The 18,861-nt window shown below is 40.4% G+C and overlaps 1 protein-coding gene across 1 annotated transcript in view; it reads left to right on the top strand.

Moving 5' to 3' along the window:
• ZMAT4 (zinc finger matrin-type 4) overlaps window positions 1-18,861 on the top strand; it is a 234,859-nt gene that overhangs the window by 76,119 nt on the left and 139,879 nt on the right. Inside the window, exon 3 of the mRNA XM_030818372.1 lies at window positions 111-267. Within this exon, the coding sequence (XP_030674232.1) occupies window positions 111-267 (157 nt within the window). The remainder of the gene's footprint in view (window positions 1-110; window positions 268-18,861) is intronic.

Genomic DNA, 18,861 nt, shown 5'->3' with positions numbered 1-18,861 from the left:
CAGGACAAAAACTAGATGTTTCAATACACTATTTCGTCTGGGATAAGTCTCATTTGTAAAAGAATGGAATGGGCTTCTCTCACACGTGGCCTTTCTTTCTCCCCGCGCAGGGAAGTGATGCCGACATGGTGGATAAGAACAAGTGCTGCACACTCTGCAACATGTCATTCACTTCGGCGGTGGTGGCCGATTCCCATTATCAAGGCAAAATCCACGCCAAGAGGTTAAAACTCTTGCTAGGAGAGAAGACCCCATTAAAGACCACAGGTACGTGCAGGAACAGTGATGGTGGGGAGACCCTGAAAACCAAGTGCTGGCCTGTCATGCGGATCATGCTCCTCCTTCAGACGCAGTTGCCAGAACCAGAGCCTAATGGTAGACGTCACTCAAATCCTAAAGGGATGGGTGGCAGACCTTAGCAGACCTGGCTGTCCTAAGACCCCTAAATACCATTGCGGGCGCTCATTCTATCACCCTGGCTCCTTCAGCTTGCATCTGCTGAAGAGCTGTGTGCATTCTGCAAGATGTTGTCTATCATGCCTATTGTGTATTATATAAGATGTGATATCTATTCTGTTTCCTAGATTCTGTCTGCAATTAGTGTGGATCATGCATGCTGTGTTATGTGTAATAGAGAGGTCTCCTACCAATGTCTGTATAATGCAGGACATCATCCTTTTTTTTACCTTGGCAGGGGAGAGTGGGAGAAAAAGAAAGGAAAACTGTAATCTTTAAAACTACTTTAGTGTGCCAAGAACTGATTTTTTTTTTTTTTCTGAGATGACATTCTCATCATCTTTGCAGGGGATCCTGTGATTCATCTTGCAGGAGATCCTGTGATTCAAGCCTATTAACTTTCACAAGTAAAATCTTAAATATTGATAACCGATGATCTGACCTTCTAATTGCTAACTAAAATAAATTCTTCAGAGGTCTATCTCATCATGAAACTAAAACACTGATATAATTTAATCAAGATAAACTATTTGGACAAGATTTGTGTTGTGGCAGAAATGTGACCAAACAGGTTATAATCCAGAGAAGTTGGGGGCATATTTCATGGTGCTTACTCTTTTCATGCGATTAAAATTTAGCAGTACATTTTATCTGCTAATGAATCATGCATAAACTGTAGGTGTAATTACTTTGTAAATGGCATTTTGCAAACTAGAGAGAGCCTAAAACAATGCTTGGCTTTTATCCTTACCTCTGTTTTTCTTAAGAAAAAAATGTATTATTTTACCTAGAGAATCACAAGGAATCATTTTACTGTATTTTTCTATTTAGTTTAACTAAACAACATTGTTTTTGTAAAAGCGGCTGTGACATTCAGGCATAGGATGTGGTTGCAAAACACATGAAATCTGGAGACAAGCTCTGTATGTTTGGGGGCACAGGTTGTGTATCAGCCTTTGACAAGCAGCCAGTCAATTGAAACTCCTGATTCTTGCTCCCTTAAAGGTTGCATATTCACCTTGTAACCTACTCCCCATCAAATCTCTTAAAATAGACACCTCAAAAAAACAGTCACTGGAAAATTTTTACCTGTTTTCCATGAATTAATAACCAGCCCATTTGTTCTCTCTGCTGAAGCAGAATATTACTGTTAAATTAAATTTTGGAGGTAATGATGGAAGAGGAGAAGGTGTGTGTTTGCTTATCACATCAATTGGCAAATGGGAGAGTTATTCTTTCTACCAAAAAAAAAAAAATCGCACATGCAAAACTAGTTCTTTGTGAATTTAAATACAGCTTCAAGACAACTGAGCATCCAGTTGTTTTCCTGAATTCAAACACTCTCAGATCTGGGAAATAGAACTTGAGTGTAATTTGTTAGCTGTCATCAATATATTCCAAAGGAAAAGGAAAAAACGAAGTACAGCCTTTTCTTAATGGCTTAGTCTTGGCTGTTCATGGGACTGGCTCAGCCCTCCCTGTTGCAGAAACCAGGTTGCTGGATAGGCAAGAAGGGAACGAATAGGGTGTGGTGCACCGAAAGCTATGGCTCAGGTTGGGCGTGCCTTGTGCCAGCACCCCCTTCACACCCAGCTCATACCCCCTTCTGCAGTGTGCCCTCCCATCCATTCCCTTCTGCAGCTGATTTGAGCAGAAAGGATCTTGGAAAGTGGCAGCACCAGACAGATCAGAGGGCCTAGGAAGCTAAACTGGCTCCTGGCATGGGTTGGTGTCAACCCAGCTGTTGGCAGGGAGCAGAGAAAGCAAGGCCTCCTACTAGAGGAAGTGCGTAGTCAGACATGAGGCAGATTGGTTAATAGGAGAAAAGACATGCAAATGTATGCAATGTGTGTGCACGAGCACCCTCAGAATGAAGACCCAAATGCAGTAGAAATCGGCCATTTTTATGGTTACTTCAGCAAAGTAAGGGCAGCCATGTAGAAATATGATTGCACAAAAAGGGAATGATCTAATGCTGTTGGGCAGAGTGGGGACACCCAGCAAGGCCTATCTGTCTAGATTCTTCTTGGCCTCTCCTAGCAGCACTCCTTCCTTCTGGCTGTGGGGCAGGATCCTGTCTGGAAAGGGGGTCTAGTGTCCTACTCTCCAACAAGGTCAATCAGATAATTTCCTTATGGTCAGTTTTTACACAGAAAGGTGAAGGGAGTGAGGGGAAAGTTAGAGGAATAGTTTTTAGGTTTTATGGCTGGCTTTGGGGAAAAGGGGTTTCTGGTTTTTATGATCTGCTTTGGAGAAGTGGGTTTCCAGGCTAGCCTTGGGGGAGAATGGGACTGGGAGACAGGAGGGTAGGAGAATGTCAGAGAAAAACTTCACTTCTGAGGCTGCTGCTCAGGTCTTCATTTTGAGATATTGTCTTGAGTCCCAACAGCAGAAGTAGGCATTCTGGGGATGTCCCAGGTTAAGGGTTGAAGGCCTGATAGGAGGATGGCACCAGCATCAGAGGCTCTGGGCCCAGGGAGCATGCAGATGAACCAGCAGTGTGCTGGTGTTGGGAGAGCCTGGCAGATGGTAGCAAGGCCTGCTACAGTCCTGGGTTCTAGGAAAGGATAGGCTGTGAAGACCATGGCAGGACTCCACCATTTAATACAAGCATGCTGGGCTGGAGACCACGCAGAGGGAACAAAACAGGAACCTGAATTCTAGCCTTAGAGTATGAGGTGGAGGCTTGGTCTCAAGTTACTGCAAGTACAGGAGAAAGACCAGGAGGCACTGGAAAAGAAAACCCACACTATGGCCTCCTGAACTATCAAGTACAGCTCCTTGAATGGAGTCCAGATGGCCATCCTCCCTTACTGCCTGCAGCCACACCCAGCAGCAGCTTCTCCAGGGCTCCAGCTTCCATGTGGTGGCTGCCTTGTGCTCCTCTAGGAACCGCTCTGCCTAATTAACCAAGCTGGCTTGAAATTGCTTCTATAATAAAAACAAAAGGAAAAAAAAAGAACATAGAAAATCCAATCAACTGAATCAAGATGCAAGAGAAACAATTCTGCTCAGGTATGCTGCCCCCACCCCCGTGAATAACAGGCTCTTGAACTGGGGTGATTTCTGTGTTGGAATAATGGAACCACAACTCATTGCTTCTGCCAGCTACTTTGTCTGGTGAGGGTGGGCAGTTGGGATCTGTGAATCACTACCTTTCTACCCCCTCAAGCTGCACTTTGATCAAGCATCTTCTGGGTCTCCTGCAGAATGAGTTGCAACTTAAGTTGCCTTCTCCAGATGGGTGCATGTTTACTAGAATTTCTGAAATGCTTGGCAGAGCCACTGGAATAACACTCATTCATTTACATATTGTCTGTGGCTGCTTTTATGCTGCAATGGCAGAATTGAGTCGTTATAACAGGGATGATCCAGGCCACAAAGCCTAAAATATTTGCTATGTGGTTCTTTACATAAAAAGTTTGACTCTTGATCTAGATATTGGATGATCTTGAGGAACACGCATCAGGGAGGCAATGGGTTTTTTATACAGAAACTCACAACAGGTGCCAGTGTGAGTTTCTGTATAAAATGGAAGCAGTCTTCCAGGCTGTGCACCAGTCAGGAGCTGGGGAGGTGCCTGGGATAGAGATTGATGAAAAGGATGTGACTGAGAGCAGGCTCATACCTGTAATTCCAACACTCTGGGAGGCTGAGGCTGGAGGATTGCTTGAGCCCAGGAATTTGATACCAGCCTGGGCAACGTAGTGAGACCCTTTCCCTACAAAAAATTAAAAATTAGCCGGGCATGATGGCACATGCCTGCAGTCCAAGCTCCTTGGGAGGCTGAGGTGGGAGGGTCGATTTAGCCTGGGAGGTTGATGCTGCAGTGAGCTGAGGTTGCACCACTGCACTCCAACCTGGGTGACAGAGTGAAACCCTGTCTTCGGGAAAACAAGAAAAAAGACCCCAGTCATTGGGTTTAGGGCACACTTTAATCCAGTATGATCTCATTTTAGCTCAACTAGTTACAGTTGCAAAAAACCTATTTCCAAAAAAATTGACATTCTGAGATTCTGAGGGGACATGAATTTGAGGGGACACTAACCCAGTATATGAGCAAACTCCAGTTAACTGCTGGCAACCAGCAAAGATCATAGGCCCTGATTCTGTGCCTGCCAGCTCGTGATTCTCCTCCCCCAACCTCTTTTTTTTTGTGATAAACCCGTATCAGCAAGATCTCATTCAAAATCCTAAAGAAAACGTCATTTAACTGTTCTCTTTAGAAACTTACTTTTGGAGAAAATATGAATGAGAGGAAATCTGATGTATGGAAAAAAATCCTTAAACTATAGTTATTCTCCATTTTCCACCATTCATCAAAGTAATTTTTAAGATTATGCATAATCGGAATGGTTAGGTTCTATCCAGCATTAATAAGAACATTCATCTGTGTCTATAGCAGAGACTTTGCTTATCAGACACCCATTTGCTTTTTATCTTCCCCCGACTTGCAATTGATTGTGTGTTAAGACCTGGCTACAAGATGGAAGAGAGCCATTCAACTGCATTAGACTTTGCACGAACAAGAAATAAGCATTTATTGTGATACTTTGTGGTTGTGTGGTATTACAGGAGAGTCTAATCTACCCTGGTGGCTACATTATCCCTTAAAGTTATTGTTTCATTATAAGCTTTTATGAACACATCTATCATTCACAGTAAAAATGGATATGAGTGCAATCATTCATATAATTCCCAGACATCATTAGTTTGACAGGTAATGGCATCAAATTTAGCAATAACCTTTCTTTCATTTTTGACCCTTCAGAGTTTGAAGTGGCCCTAGGGTTATATGTGTCTTCAGTAACAAGGCTGGTTGGATAGAGAACCATTCTGAAGTGTGCTCTGCAGGGACCACAGTTGTTACCGCCTCTGTTCATGACTGCACTTCTGGGCACATAGTAGGCATTTAATTAATACTTGTTCGATGTGTAAAAATTGGAAGCATACATTAGAATAATAATAGGCAGTTAAGCAACTATAGTTTTATTTTAAAATTTAGTTACCTTGGTTATTTAAATTTTAGTCAAGTAAAGAAGATATAAGTAAAATACTTACTATAGTGCCTGCCACACAATTCAGTGTGGAATGGATATATTATTGTATGTAAATACACACAAGTGTATGCATACACACAACTGATCCTCATTGTTTGAGGATTCTGTATTTATGAGTCCACTAAGATTTATTTGTAACTCCAAATTAATTCTCCTGGCACTTTGGTGGTTATTTCCAGACATGTGTGGAATTGTGAAAAATGTGAGTCATGCCAAGTGCACATTCCCAGCTGGGGTTGAACACGGTGACATTCTGCCTTCATGCTTCAGCTCTCATTCTGCAAACAAGTCTCTCTCTCTCTTTTTTTTTTTTGCAGTCTATTTAGTGCCACGTGTTTTGCACATTTTGTGCCTTTTGTTGGTGACTTTGCCATTTAAAATGGCCCCAAAGAGTAGTGCTGAAGTGCTATCTAATACAAGAAGGCTGTGATGAACCTTACTGAGAAAATAAGATTTGCTCAGACATGAGTTACAGTGCCACTGGTGGTGTGTTTAAAGTTAATGAACCAAACATTTATATTAAATCAGACACATCTAAGCAGAAACACACATACATCAAGGTTGTATATTGATTGATCAAAATCTTGTAACCACAAGTTCCTAGGAACCTAACCCTGAATTTCTCCTAGGAGCAAATGTTCAGTATTTGCTATTTCAGTGTTCCTGGTAACTTTGTAAAACACAACTATCATGAATAACAAGAATGGACTATATTCATAGCAAAAGTACTTTCTATTCATTACATTTATATAAAAAAGTTTCAAAAAGTCTGTTTATTTCTCAATAATTAAATAAGAATATATTAATATTTAAAAGATTCTGGGTGTGGTAAAACTATATATAGTTGAATAGACTGAATCTAGCTTAATAAAGAAATCAGTAATTATAACTGATAATTGTAATTGTAAAGATATTATACAGATACAACACACGCATTGTTTGACCTAATCTTCATAAAAAGCGTGACGTTTACAGTATTATTGTATCCAATTAACTGAGGAGGAAACTGAGCCCCTGCAGGCTGAGTAACTTGCCTGATGTTACATTGTAAGATACAGAATTGTAAGTCAAACCTACCTTTTTTCATTTCTAGCAATACATAATGTTTTATAAAATGATTTACTGGTATTTGCTGGTCTACTGAATAGAACATTTCAAAATCCAAGGCTCTCACTAAGTGGATTGGTAGCAACAAAGACAGATATTTATACACTTTAAATCAAGTATCTGTTATTTGTAGGAACAGTAAACAATGTAAGAAAAGCAACAGGTAAGCAATGATCTCATTCATTGCATGTGTTGTAAGTGTGTTTATTGTATATTCCTCTTCTAAAATCTTATTGGTTCTCTTCTTTTTTTCCCTTATTTCCTGTTGAAAATTAGAGAGACAGAGCTTCAGAACTTTTACATAAATTTCCATGCCAGACAAGAATTGCTTATTTAAGTTCTCTGTTGAATAAGTAAAGATCAGGGTATTCTAGATCTGCTTGAAAGTTACATAAATTCAAATTTTGAATAATATATGCACTCTAGGTTCAATCAGCACCTCATATTTGCATATAAGATTTTATACACCATAGCAGTTATTTCATCTGAATCAAGTTATTTGGTTTGTGTGGCATAATCTGTCTAGATGCTTGTTTTAATAGATGCAAACAATAGTTTGTCAAACAGGCAGATGTTAATAGTGGTGCATCTTCTTTTAAATTAGGAAAGCTGGCATGTTCTGAGGCATCATCTCTAGATCAGTGCATTTGTTCCAGTTGATGTTTTTGGCTTTTCTAAGCTTATAAATATAAGTAATAGATTCACAGAATTGCAGAGCTGGAAGGGGCTTAGTGATCGTTATTTTAGCCATCTCAGATACCTTGTGAGAAAACTAAAGCCCAGAGAGGTGAAATCATTTACCCAAGGTGATACAAGTGGCTGACAGCAAAGACACTTCTCTTGCAGTAATGCTTCCCTGGTGTCACTGGCGGGAGAAACCATGCCAGTTAGTCCATGCCTATCCTACAGTGAGTAAGATTTAAATCCATTAGCAATGTGAGGTAAGCTGAATTCTTCTGGCCATAATTTTTCTGCACTGGGTCATAGCAAGCTTGGGGCAATGATCAGATTAAGACTGCTGTGTTTTTTGTTTTGTAGTTGATGACTAGTGAAACAAGAGATCAATGATTGAATAAAACTAAAGATTTTAACAAGGAGCCTACTGCCTAGGTGATTTTCACAAATCCTTTTCAATACCATAAACTAGCTTTTCTCTTTTGAGTGATCACATAGTGGTATAAGACCATTGATGATCTCAGCATCTTTTATGATGTGGTTATACCTTTGTTTCAGAAAATATTCTTGACATACTTTTATAAAGGAAAATAGTAGAACAATAAAATAATCAATTTCCTGTGCATACTCTGAAACTGTCAACAGGAGACATGGTCAGGACTTGAAATCCATATACAAAATGCATTGCTATTCAGAAAAAAACTACAAGAGAAGGATTTTCTAGTGACAACTCCGGAATCATCTATTAAAGATAAGAACCCTAAAAGTGTCTAGTCTATGAAATTGAGAAGACACTCATAAAGTAAGCATCACACCTGAAATAATGGGTAGTAAATGTCCCAAACTATATTCTCATTCTTTGAAATATCTATACATTTTAAACATCAGCCTCAAAATTCTCACTTAATGCTCAGATTCGTTTCTTTAAGAATCGGATGCAATAGGTGCAAATTACTGCATGGCATTTGAGTGTGATTAATATAACATTTTAAAATATTTTCTAAATTCATGTAAATTACTTCTGTTCTCTGACCCTGAAGGTTGGTGAGAAGACCGGCCCCAGCCATTCACTGGGGTATCCTCTCCCTCTTTAGTGCCACTCAAAGGGCTCAGAGGATTCTCGACCTGTGGACTCTGGCTACTTGATGATCTTACCCAGGATGCTGTCGTGTTCTCAGCCTCCACAAACTGGAGGTCCAGCCCTGGGGCTCCCTCAGAAGTGTATTTTAATCATCTGTTTTCTTCATGGGCCAAGTCTCCTTTGTTTCAACCTAGGCCATGGAAAAGAAGCCCAAGGCCCTATGGGAGACATTCCTAGGGAGGTCCCACCACCTTGGACACACTGTTTTTAAGCTGCTCAGGTCTCTATCAACAGTTACAACTCCCTTTTTTCCTAGTCCCCAAGAAGCCAATTACTTTCTTGACACCAGGCATACTCCTCTTTGACATTCAGATCCCTTTGCCTCTCAGACAACTCAACACAAATCCATTTGCTCATTCTCTCCCAGAGGTGGGGAAAACCAGACTTTAGAGCCTGGCTACGTTTTTGGAATGGAATGCAAAAATTCTTCTCATTTTAATGAAGTGAGCCTATAAGAAAATAATTTCTAATTTCTCGATAGGTTACTCTGCTATGTAAATTGTCACATGACACAGACACCTAGCATGTTCACTTACTGAAAACAGAAATATGAAATTTAATGTATTTTCCTCACTTTGCCAGCCTTCAGAGAAGTTGTTTCTCTTGTGTAGGATTTCCTGCTAAGTAATTTTCTGCTATTGTTTGTTGAGCACTCAGTAGTTTATGGCTCTAATCGTAAATCCACCTAAGGTTTGTAAGTGTATTTTGGCCATCTTGAGGTACCATGAATTGCAAATGGGAGACTAAAGGGGCCCAACAAAGTTTATTTTATTTTATTTTATTTTTATTTTTATTTTTTTTCGAGACGGAGTCTTGCCCTGTCACCCAGGCTGGAGAGCAGTGGTGCGATCTCAGTTCTCTGCAACCTCCACTTCCTGGGTTCAAGCAATTCTCCTGCCTCAGCCTCCCGAGCAGCTGGGATTACAGGTGCATGCCAATACACTCAGCTAATTTTTGTATTTTTAGTAGAGATGGGATTTCACCATGTTGGTCAGGCTGGTCTTGAACTCTTGACCTTGTGATCCACCTGTCTGGGCCTCTCATAGTGCTGGGATTACAGGCATGAGCCGCCGCCCCCCCGGCCTATTTTACTTTATTAAATTTGTTGTTGTGGTGGTGGTGTTGCTCAGTTGCATTGAAGGACTAAGCAACGAAGTTTTTGCAACTCTTTTTAGAGGCAGCAATTTGTCTTGGTCGTGGTACTGGCTGAAGACATGATCTGGGCATTCTGAGTGCAATCCTCAAGACTTAGAAATCAGTAAGTCTTTGGAAGCTAGGGGTCCTCAGTCATCTGAAGGAAGGATTGCTGCTCTCTTGCCACTTGTTGAGATCACTTAACTGAGAAGCAGGAGATGGGTTGAAGGCCTACCCGTGAATTCTTGCTGTGATTATTTCCTGATTAGTGCAGACTGCTAATCATTAGCATCTTCATTTTGCATTTCACTCTACAGAGCAGATGAAATCTTAATACCTGGCCCTTTCATTTTCAGTTAGCAAAACTAATATATCAAAAATGCTGATGAGAAGGTGAGGCAAGGATTCACTGTGGTATATGTGGTAAATTAACATTTAGTCCATCCTTTTTGATACAGAGGGAGGTTTTATTTGTAGTCAAAGTAAGTCAGAGAGAAAAAGGTCCATACATCTGATGAACCCTGATGATTTAATATTCAAAAATCGTGCTTTAAAAAAAAAATGTTTCATCCAGAGTGTGGGGTATAGAATGACTTCTACCTAGAAGCTCATGAATCTCGAATCACCAACATGTTTTCTGTTTCTGATAAGATTCTATTTAACTCTTTCTCATTGTCTGGTATGCTTTACCCAATATCTCTCCCTCCCCCATCAGGTATTAATAATCCTTAATTCTACCAACCTCCCAGAACCGCCCTCCCCGGGACAGTCAGCATGCCTTCACGTCAGGGATCAGCTCCCTTAAGCTCCCTCTCCTCTCTGTTTCAAAGCTGTTTTTCAGCAGCTTTGGAAAACAGCTGGCCATCAGTCCAAATTCTGTCACCTTCTATGTGTCTCAAGTGTCATTAAGTTGTACTTCAGTGCCCCATCTTCTGGCTAAGTAATTCCACATCCTTTATCCTGCATCATATGCTTTTCTTCCTCATATCATCTCTCTGGCTCTTATATATACTTTCTATTATTCTGTAAAACATCCTGGATGGCTTTGAAGGAATCTCTGACTGCTGGAGTGTCAGCACACTTACGACCAGCTACAGGAACATGCCATCACCATTGCACTAGCTTTTCTGACTCACTCTTACCAACCGCTCTTCCTGCCTCATGTTCTTCACAGCCCAGCAATGTGGGACTGAGGAAAGAACACAGGACAGCAGTTAGGGGATCTGGGTTCTAGTCTTAGTCTTCTCTGTGGTTAAGATGCCTGCAAAGTAACTTTTGTCAAACAGACACTTTTAATCCTCACAACAATGGTGTGAAATTGAACCACTGGCCCCATTTTATTTTAGGAAACATTCTCACTGTAGGTAAAATAACCCACCAGAGTTGTGATTGGAATCTGGTTTTGGTTTTATTTCAAAATGATATTTCATGATATTATTTTCTTTGTACCTGTTGCTCTTATGATTTTTTAAAATTATTATTACTTTTGTTTTAAATTTGTACACACAGGGACTTGCTCTGTTGCCCAAGCTGGAATGCAGTGGTGCAACCACGGCTCACTGCAGCTTCCTGGGGTCAAAGGAATCTCCCACCTCAGACTTCCGAGTAGCAGGGACTACAGATGTTCATCACTATGCCAGGCTGTTACCCACCTTGGAGTACAGTGGCCTTAAGATTACCTCCTACCTCAGCCTCCCAAGTAGCTGGGGATGTAGTCTCACTATGTTGTCCAGGCTGGTCTCGAATTCCTGGTTTCAAGCAATCTTCCCACCTCAGCCTCCCAAAGTGCTGGGATTACAGGTGTGAGCCATCGTGCCTCGCATATGATTTTTTTTAAAGCACATAGACTTCTGTAGAATTAATACATCTTAATAAAATAGTTCTGTAAAATTAGTTCAAAATATGTCTATTTCAGACTTTAAGCTCCATGAGGTCATGCATGGCTCTCTATACTAAGGCAGGGCACATTTCCAGAACATAGTTGAATGAATGAAACGTGACTATACGAATATTTGGTATGGCTGAGGTGCAAGTGAATCCCATCCCTACGCTGTTGCTCCAGTCTGAGGGTTCCCAGTCCTGTCTGCCCATTGGAGGTACCTGCAAAGCTTTAACATCTATCATGGCTCGGCCCCATCCCAAGCCATTCTGAGCTAAGTGGCCTAACTGGGTCTGGAGTCTTTGAGTGTCTAAACATCCCCAAGGTGATTCTGATGGGAACCTAATCCAGTGCTTTCCTAATTTAATTTGCATATGAGTCACTCAAGCCTCTTGCAAAATGCAGATTCTTATCCTGTGGTCCAGGTTGGGGCCTGAGATGGGCTTCTTTAATCAGCCACCTAGTGCTGTGGATGGTCTTGGTGGGTGGTGCACACTTGGAGCAGCAGGTTTTAAAGCAGCTACGTCCTCACTGGCTGTTAATGATACACTTGTCCTAAAAAAATCCCTCAAAATAAATCATTCGTATTTTCTCTCATGTGCTCCCTTCCATCTGTGTCTGCATGGCAGTAATGAAGTATGCAATTTGTGACCAAGCCATAGTTAAATTAATGATTGTGGGTGACACAGCGGAATAATTCAGGCTCTAAGTAGGCTTCTGCTCCCCCAGGGACTGAATTTGCCTAAAGATTTTCCAACTTTTGTCTGCAAAGTCTTGTCTACCCTAAAACCAACTTCCTCCTTTGCAGTGTTCCTTTGTCCATCAGCCTCATTGCTCAATTTGAGAAGCAGTGGTGTAGGGGTGTGGTCTTCAAGCCCTCAGGGACTAGGGTACCTTCTTGCTTTTACATTTAATACTCTGAATTCTTTCAATCTTGGTGATGGGAGGGACTTGACATGATGGAGCAGAGTAGCCCCATCTACCTTACATCTGATCTCAAGAATTCGAGAGTTACTTTGACATTTCATAGATTGACTCAGAAAAGCAGTTCCCAAATGGCAGTTGAGATAAAGTGCTTTATTTCTAGATTAAATTCAAAGTGATACATGCAAAATATATGCATAGCTAATATTCATCATTCAAATACAAAACAGAGCCAATTTTCAGAGCTTGCAAACCATGGGTTAGTAAGACCAATGTTATTTTTAGGGATATATGCTTAAGGCAACTCAAAATGGAGGTTCAACAGAGAAACCATGAGGTCCCTTTTTTCAGGGGTGGGGGTGGTAGCTGAAGAGCGGATATAGACACAGGCGTTCCACTCACAGAATGGAACAGCACCAACTTCCCTAAATTCATTCTAAAATCGCAGCTCTATTCTAGCCCAGGGCAAAAGTCCACCCTCTTTGTCTCTCTTCCTCTAAACTTAGCCTGCACTTTCTCTCTGCTGTGCCTCTGGCACTGATCACTTTTCTCATCTTTGAATTCTCTATAAATATTCATAGGATATAAGAAATGATCCAGGAAGCTGGCTCTCTAGTTGAATAGCTAATGCTGCCGGATAAGTAAATCATTCCCCAATCCTGAGCACGAGGTATAGATTAGGTGTCTGGGGAAGGCTGGTAGAATTAAAAGAACCAAAGCTGGTTTCAGTTCCCAGGGGTCAGCGCACCAGTCCTGCAGCTCCTTACTGCCTGTGATCCAGGGGGTGCCTCCAGCTCAGTACTCCAAGAGCGGCACCTTCAGTGGGCATTGGGAGTGCCAGTGGCTCAACCAGTTCCTGTCAGGGAAGCCCACGTTGTCCATCTGGAGCTCCGTGTTAAATGTAGGGTTTGAGGTTTACGAGGAAAGGCCATCATTGTTTCTAGCAGTGCCCAGTTAGCAGATCATTGATTCTTCCTAAGCAATGTGCAAAGAAGGGAGAAATGTGAAGTCATAACCCTTAGAGTTTCTGAAATTTTACCACAGTCTTAATGTCTCTGTACTTTTCTTTTTCTTTTGCTATTCCCTTAGGTCAAAAGAAATGCCTAATAGGTAAGTTTATTAAATAGCTAGATCCAAACAACTTAAGTACTTATGTCCTAATAATTTAGTAGCCATCTGATTTTTTTTTTTTTTTCTAAGACAGGATCCCCTCTTGTCCCAGGCTGGAATGCAGTGGCACAAATATGGCTCGCTGCAGCCTTGACCTTATGGGCTCAAGCAATCCTCCCGTCTCAGCCCCTCCTTGTGTAGCTGGGACTACAGGCACGTGCCACGATGCCCACCTAATTTTTGTATTTTTTTGTAGAGACTGGGTTTTGCCTTGTTGCCCAGGATGGTTCCAAACTCCTGGGCTTGAGTGATCCACCCATTTGGGCCTCTGAAGTTCTGGAATTACAAGCGTGAGCCACTGTGCCTGGTCTGAAATAATTATACCCATAAATTGAAAAAAAATTCCTAACATTTTTGCTTCTTTCTTAAATAACTACACTAATGAATGTGTTTACCTGGTGGGTACTGCATAACTTTAAAACCAAATTGAATCTTGCCACCTGTGTTTCTTGTTTCTCACTGAATGATTTGATTGACTGGTCATACACAGCAGTATCCAAAAACCCAGTTTCACAGAAATCAAAACAGTTAAAACGAATGTAGCATCTAAGTTGAAACTGTGAGCTACCTTAAGCTAATGGTCCCTGTGGTGTCCAACAGCTGTTATGAGGCTTTCCTCAAAATGTTAAAATATCTTACAGATTTCCTATGACTTAATTCATTGTGTCATCATAGGACACCTCTGCACAGAGTTTGAGAACTGTGGCCACAACTGGAGATTTTGATACTGAACTCAGGGAGTGTAGCACCTTGACTGAGTAGTGTTTGAAGATTTAATGCCCATGAGTATACTATAGGGAAATAACTGCTTTTCAGATCCGTCTGGACAGAGTGGATGCTATCATTGATTCCGGCATTCATCGTTATACCTACAAGATGTCCTCAAGTACAGCAGTTTATGTAAGAGAAGTGATTTCTTCTCTTATGTAAATTATGCTATGGAGAATAAGCTGCTCCCATCATTCACGAAGGGTTTATTTAACACCTATTATGTGCCAAGCCCAGTTCTAGGTACCTGGAATCTATCAGTAAACAAAGGATAAAAATCCTTGCCTCATGGACCTTAGGTTCTGGCCTCTTGATTTCAAGGCAAAGAATGTGGAATATTACAGCCTTTGGATTCTTTTGCCAAGCAACCCACGAAAGTCATAAAAGGACTTTTATCCCCTCTAAAGTTCTATTTAATGGCTTATTTTCAAAGATTAAAATTCTGCAGAAAACAGGCGTACTTATGATATTTAGAACCTAATCAAGTGACTGAAACTAGAGGGAATTATTCTATATTAATGAAACTCAATGATCTATGAATACTCTCTTAATGAAAACTGACGATATATGAATGCAGTGTGGGTAAAGAAGCAACTTCTGTTAATAGGCTGATTATACTTAGAAGGTTGATGCATAATTGAATTGGACAGTCCCCTTAAGTCATCCTCATCTTTGTTTATGCTCAGGAAATGTGAAATGGCATGTATTTTGAAACATCAGATACATTATAGTGCTTTTTAATTTCCTTTGTGGTATAAAATAAATAGCATGTGGATTTTTCTATCTCATGGTGCCAGGTAGCAGAATTCACATCCAGACATATCATATGAGAAGAGAGGTGCTTCTTTTTATCTAAATAATTAGAGCCATATTTGGATCTGTGATAACAGTGGGACAACTGCTTTTCTCAGGATCTCTTAGAGAAATCAGGGAAGCTGGTACTTTTACATTATATTCTGACTGGGCCAGCCTTCCTCCAGCTCATTTTCCCTCAAGTCTACAATAAATTAATAATAAAGCACTACAAATAAAATCTTCTGAGATTTAAGACTGGGTTGTGGCACCACAAGTTCCCTAAACAGTGTTTTTTAGACTTTGTACTAAAACAAGCTAACATAAAATGTGGCCTATATATAAATGGTAAAATAAAAATGTTTTCCATCTTCATCGGGGAGTATATATCCATGAGTACACAGCAGATCACCCATATTCCACAACTCAGAAACAACTGTTACTAAGATTTTTTTCTATAGCCTTCTAATCTGTATCATTTTATACATATATATAGTAATAGTAGTAGTTAAAGTTTTGCAGCTATGTGTATAAATGATTTTGTTGATATTATACATATAAACCACATCTTTTAGTTTACATCCTATTCTGAACGTTTCCCCAGGTCCCTAAATATTTTTCTAAAACATATCTTTTTTTTATTTCTGCATGTCTCTCAGAGTATAGATGGCTATAATTTATTTAATCTATCACCTATTAAGAGTATCTAACTTGTTTCTTTAACCCTGTAAAATAAGTTTAATGAAACTATCAAATATTTAATGTTTAGCTATCATATTTATCAAAACATGAAAATTCCCCCAAGTTGATATTAAAAGTCACCAGTACTTTTCTCCATGTATTTATCACATGTTCATTGAGCATCTATTATCTACACAAGAGGCCCAAGCCTCTGCCAGAGATGCAAAAGAAATCTAAGTATGAGGCCTGACTTTGCGGTGGGCATGGAGGTGAGGTGCTTCCCTGCAGAGGAGGCTGGACTGTGTGGTGACAGAACTACAGAACGACACTGACAGCTGCCTCTTAAGCCACTCACTGAATGGTCTAATCTAACTTTACTGTTGATAGCATTTGCAAAAACAGTAATATTTGCTGAAGAAATACTCCTACCAATTTGATTTAGGGTGGGAAAAAAAGGCAGTTTATCATAGGGACTGGAAATCAGAAAAAAGCGTTTTCTAGAAAAAAATGCGCATTTCCAAATAATCCCCACTGAGAGTAGATGTTGAAGCCTAGGAAATGTGCTTTGATTCTAGAATTAATCTGTTTGTTTATTTGGCCTATTGCTCTGTAGGCATTATTGGAAACGAGTTGACATTGAAATATGGGGCTGGTCTTAGAGTCCAGAGATCTGGTCTTTACCACTTCCTCTGCTGCTTAGTAATCAAGGGACTCTACACTAGTGGGTTCATCTCCCTGGGCTTCAAGCTGCCTTATTGACCAGACAAGATCTCTGAGTAACTTAAGAAAACACAAGGAACAGACATAATAAACTGCATAATATCACACAGCTGGGAAGAATTATTGTTGTGGATAAGAATGTGTTAGTTGAGAGAAACCACATATTTTAAAATGAATAAATTCTGGCTTTATTTCTCTATATCAAAAGCCCCCAAATCCCTTGTGAGAATGAATTAAACTTCACTATCCTAAAGCCTAGAAAGCATTAAGCATGAGAGAAAAGGGAGAGAAAAGAGGAGAAAAGAAGGAAGGAAGAAAATAAAGAGCCAGGGGCTTGGGGAGGGAGCTTGATGGGGGATGTAGAGAGAGAGAGAGAAAGTGTGTGTGTGTGTGTGTGTGTGTGTGTGTGTGCATTAGACATGTTGAGAGAGAGAGAGAGACAGAGAGAGGAATGTATGTTGTCAGCTTGAATGGCAGAGAACCCTGTGGCTCCCTGGCAAACTGAAAGGGCCTAGAAGGCAGACAGGCAGGTGGGAATCTATCTCACTGCTGACAGTTTCACCCTCCTCCCCAGCTAATGACGCCCACCTGGTGGTCTGACAGAGCTTTGAGATCTGTTCGTGGATCTTGTCTTCTTGGTTGAAACACCTGCTCTCATCTCTGGAACAGTTGTTCCCAAAGTCTTTACTCATTTCCCAGGACGATGTTAAATCCAGTCTGTCCTCAGAAGCTGGGGTGACCAATTTCAGTTTGCCTAGGACTTTCCTTGTTTTAGCCCCCAAAACCGCAGGTCCTGGGAAACCCTCTCAGTCCCAGGAAAGCTAGGATGGTTGGGGCCATACCGAAAGCTGGTGTTAGGGTTTGGATGCCAGGATAAACAAGTCAGAGTAAAAGGTTTCCTGTTTGAAAGTAAATTTTCCAGAAGAATGTGCACTCTCTGCAACTTACAGAAATAGACCACCCCAGAAAATATAAGTTTGGGGGAATAATGGCTTTTAATATATTTAGTTGAATCCAAAAGAAGGAGAGAGACTGTGATATGTATGTACACTTTGACATGTTTTCCTTCTGCAATTTAGCCACCAGGACCTTGCCAGGTAACTGGCTTATATTTATATTGACTGGCACAGGACCTAGCTACCTCAGCTCTAAATGACACAATCTAGAAGAAACAAGAAAACTCTTGGTTACCGTATTTCTTTACTCACTCATAGTGTAAAGAACATTTTATTTATTCACTCATTCATTTATTCATCAAAAGGCATGGAATTTACACTATGTGTCTGTTGCATGCAAAGTGCTGGCACCATGAAGAGTCAGGTTGTAGAATATGTTAGACAATTAGACAGTGTAGACGATTACAGAATGAGGAAATTTTCTGAAAGAGACTGATACGGTTTGGCTGTGTCCCCACCCAAATCTCATCTTGAATTGTAGTTCTTATAATCTCCATTTGTCGTGGGAGGGGGCTCCCAGTGGGAGGTAATTGAATCATGAGAGTGGTTAGCCCCACACTGCTGATCTAGTGATAGTGAGTGAGTTCTCACAAGATCTGATGGCTTTATAAGGGGCCTTCCCCACCTTTGCTCGGCATTTCTCCTTCCTGCTGCCATGTGAAGAAGGACGTGTTTTCTTCCCCTTCTGCCATGATTGTAAGTTTCCTGAAGCCTCCCCAGCCCTGTGGAACTCATGAGTTAATTAAACCTCTTTCCTTTATAAATTACCCAGTCTCAGGTATGTCTTTATTAGTAGGGTGAGAACAGACTAATATAGAGACACACACAGGAGCTGTGGAAATATTTTTATCCTTAAATCAACTATGATTATTATTCCTGGAATAAATAAATATAAGATGAATATACATATTATTTTAGATTATTACTCAAGACAACATATCCAACAGGTGACAGCTGCTGATAACATACTCCTTGACAAACCTTGCATAAGGGACTAAAAGTGATGCTGAAATTCATTCCATGATGAGGTGATTCTTAGAAATCAAGTGCTGAAAACTGACTTGCTTCAATCAGCTCAAGCCTTAGAGCAGCTCGCATTGATTTTATTGACTCTGAATCAACCATAGATCCATGATCTTTTGTTCAAAATATATGGGGCTGATTGTATTTTGCAAATCAGAAATTGTAGGATTTGGGATATATAGTAAGGCCCAGATACCATACGTTGTGTTTATATGGAGATAGGACAGCAGTCCATGACCAGAGATATTAATAATTCTATTGCAATATGTATGTATGTTTATACCAAATGTAAAGACTATAAATCGTCTCATGTGACTTCAGGTCAGGTTTTGGTAATAAATGAATCTGAAAAAACTTGAGTTTTGGGGGTCTTTG

Source organism: Nomascus leucogenys, chromosome 8 (genome assembly GCF_006542625.1).
Source record: "Nomascus leucogenys isolate Asia chromosome 8, Asia_NLE_v1, whole genome shotgun sequence".
Taxonomy (NCBI): Eukaryota; Metazoa; Chordata; class Mammalia; order Primates; family Hylobatidae; genus Nomascus; species Nomascus leucogenys.
This window is presented reverse-complemented; position numbering and strand designations above follow the sequence as displayed.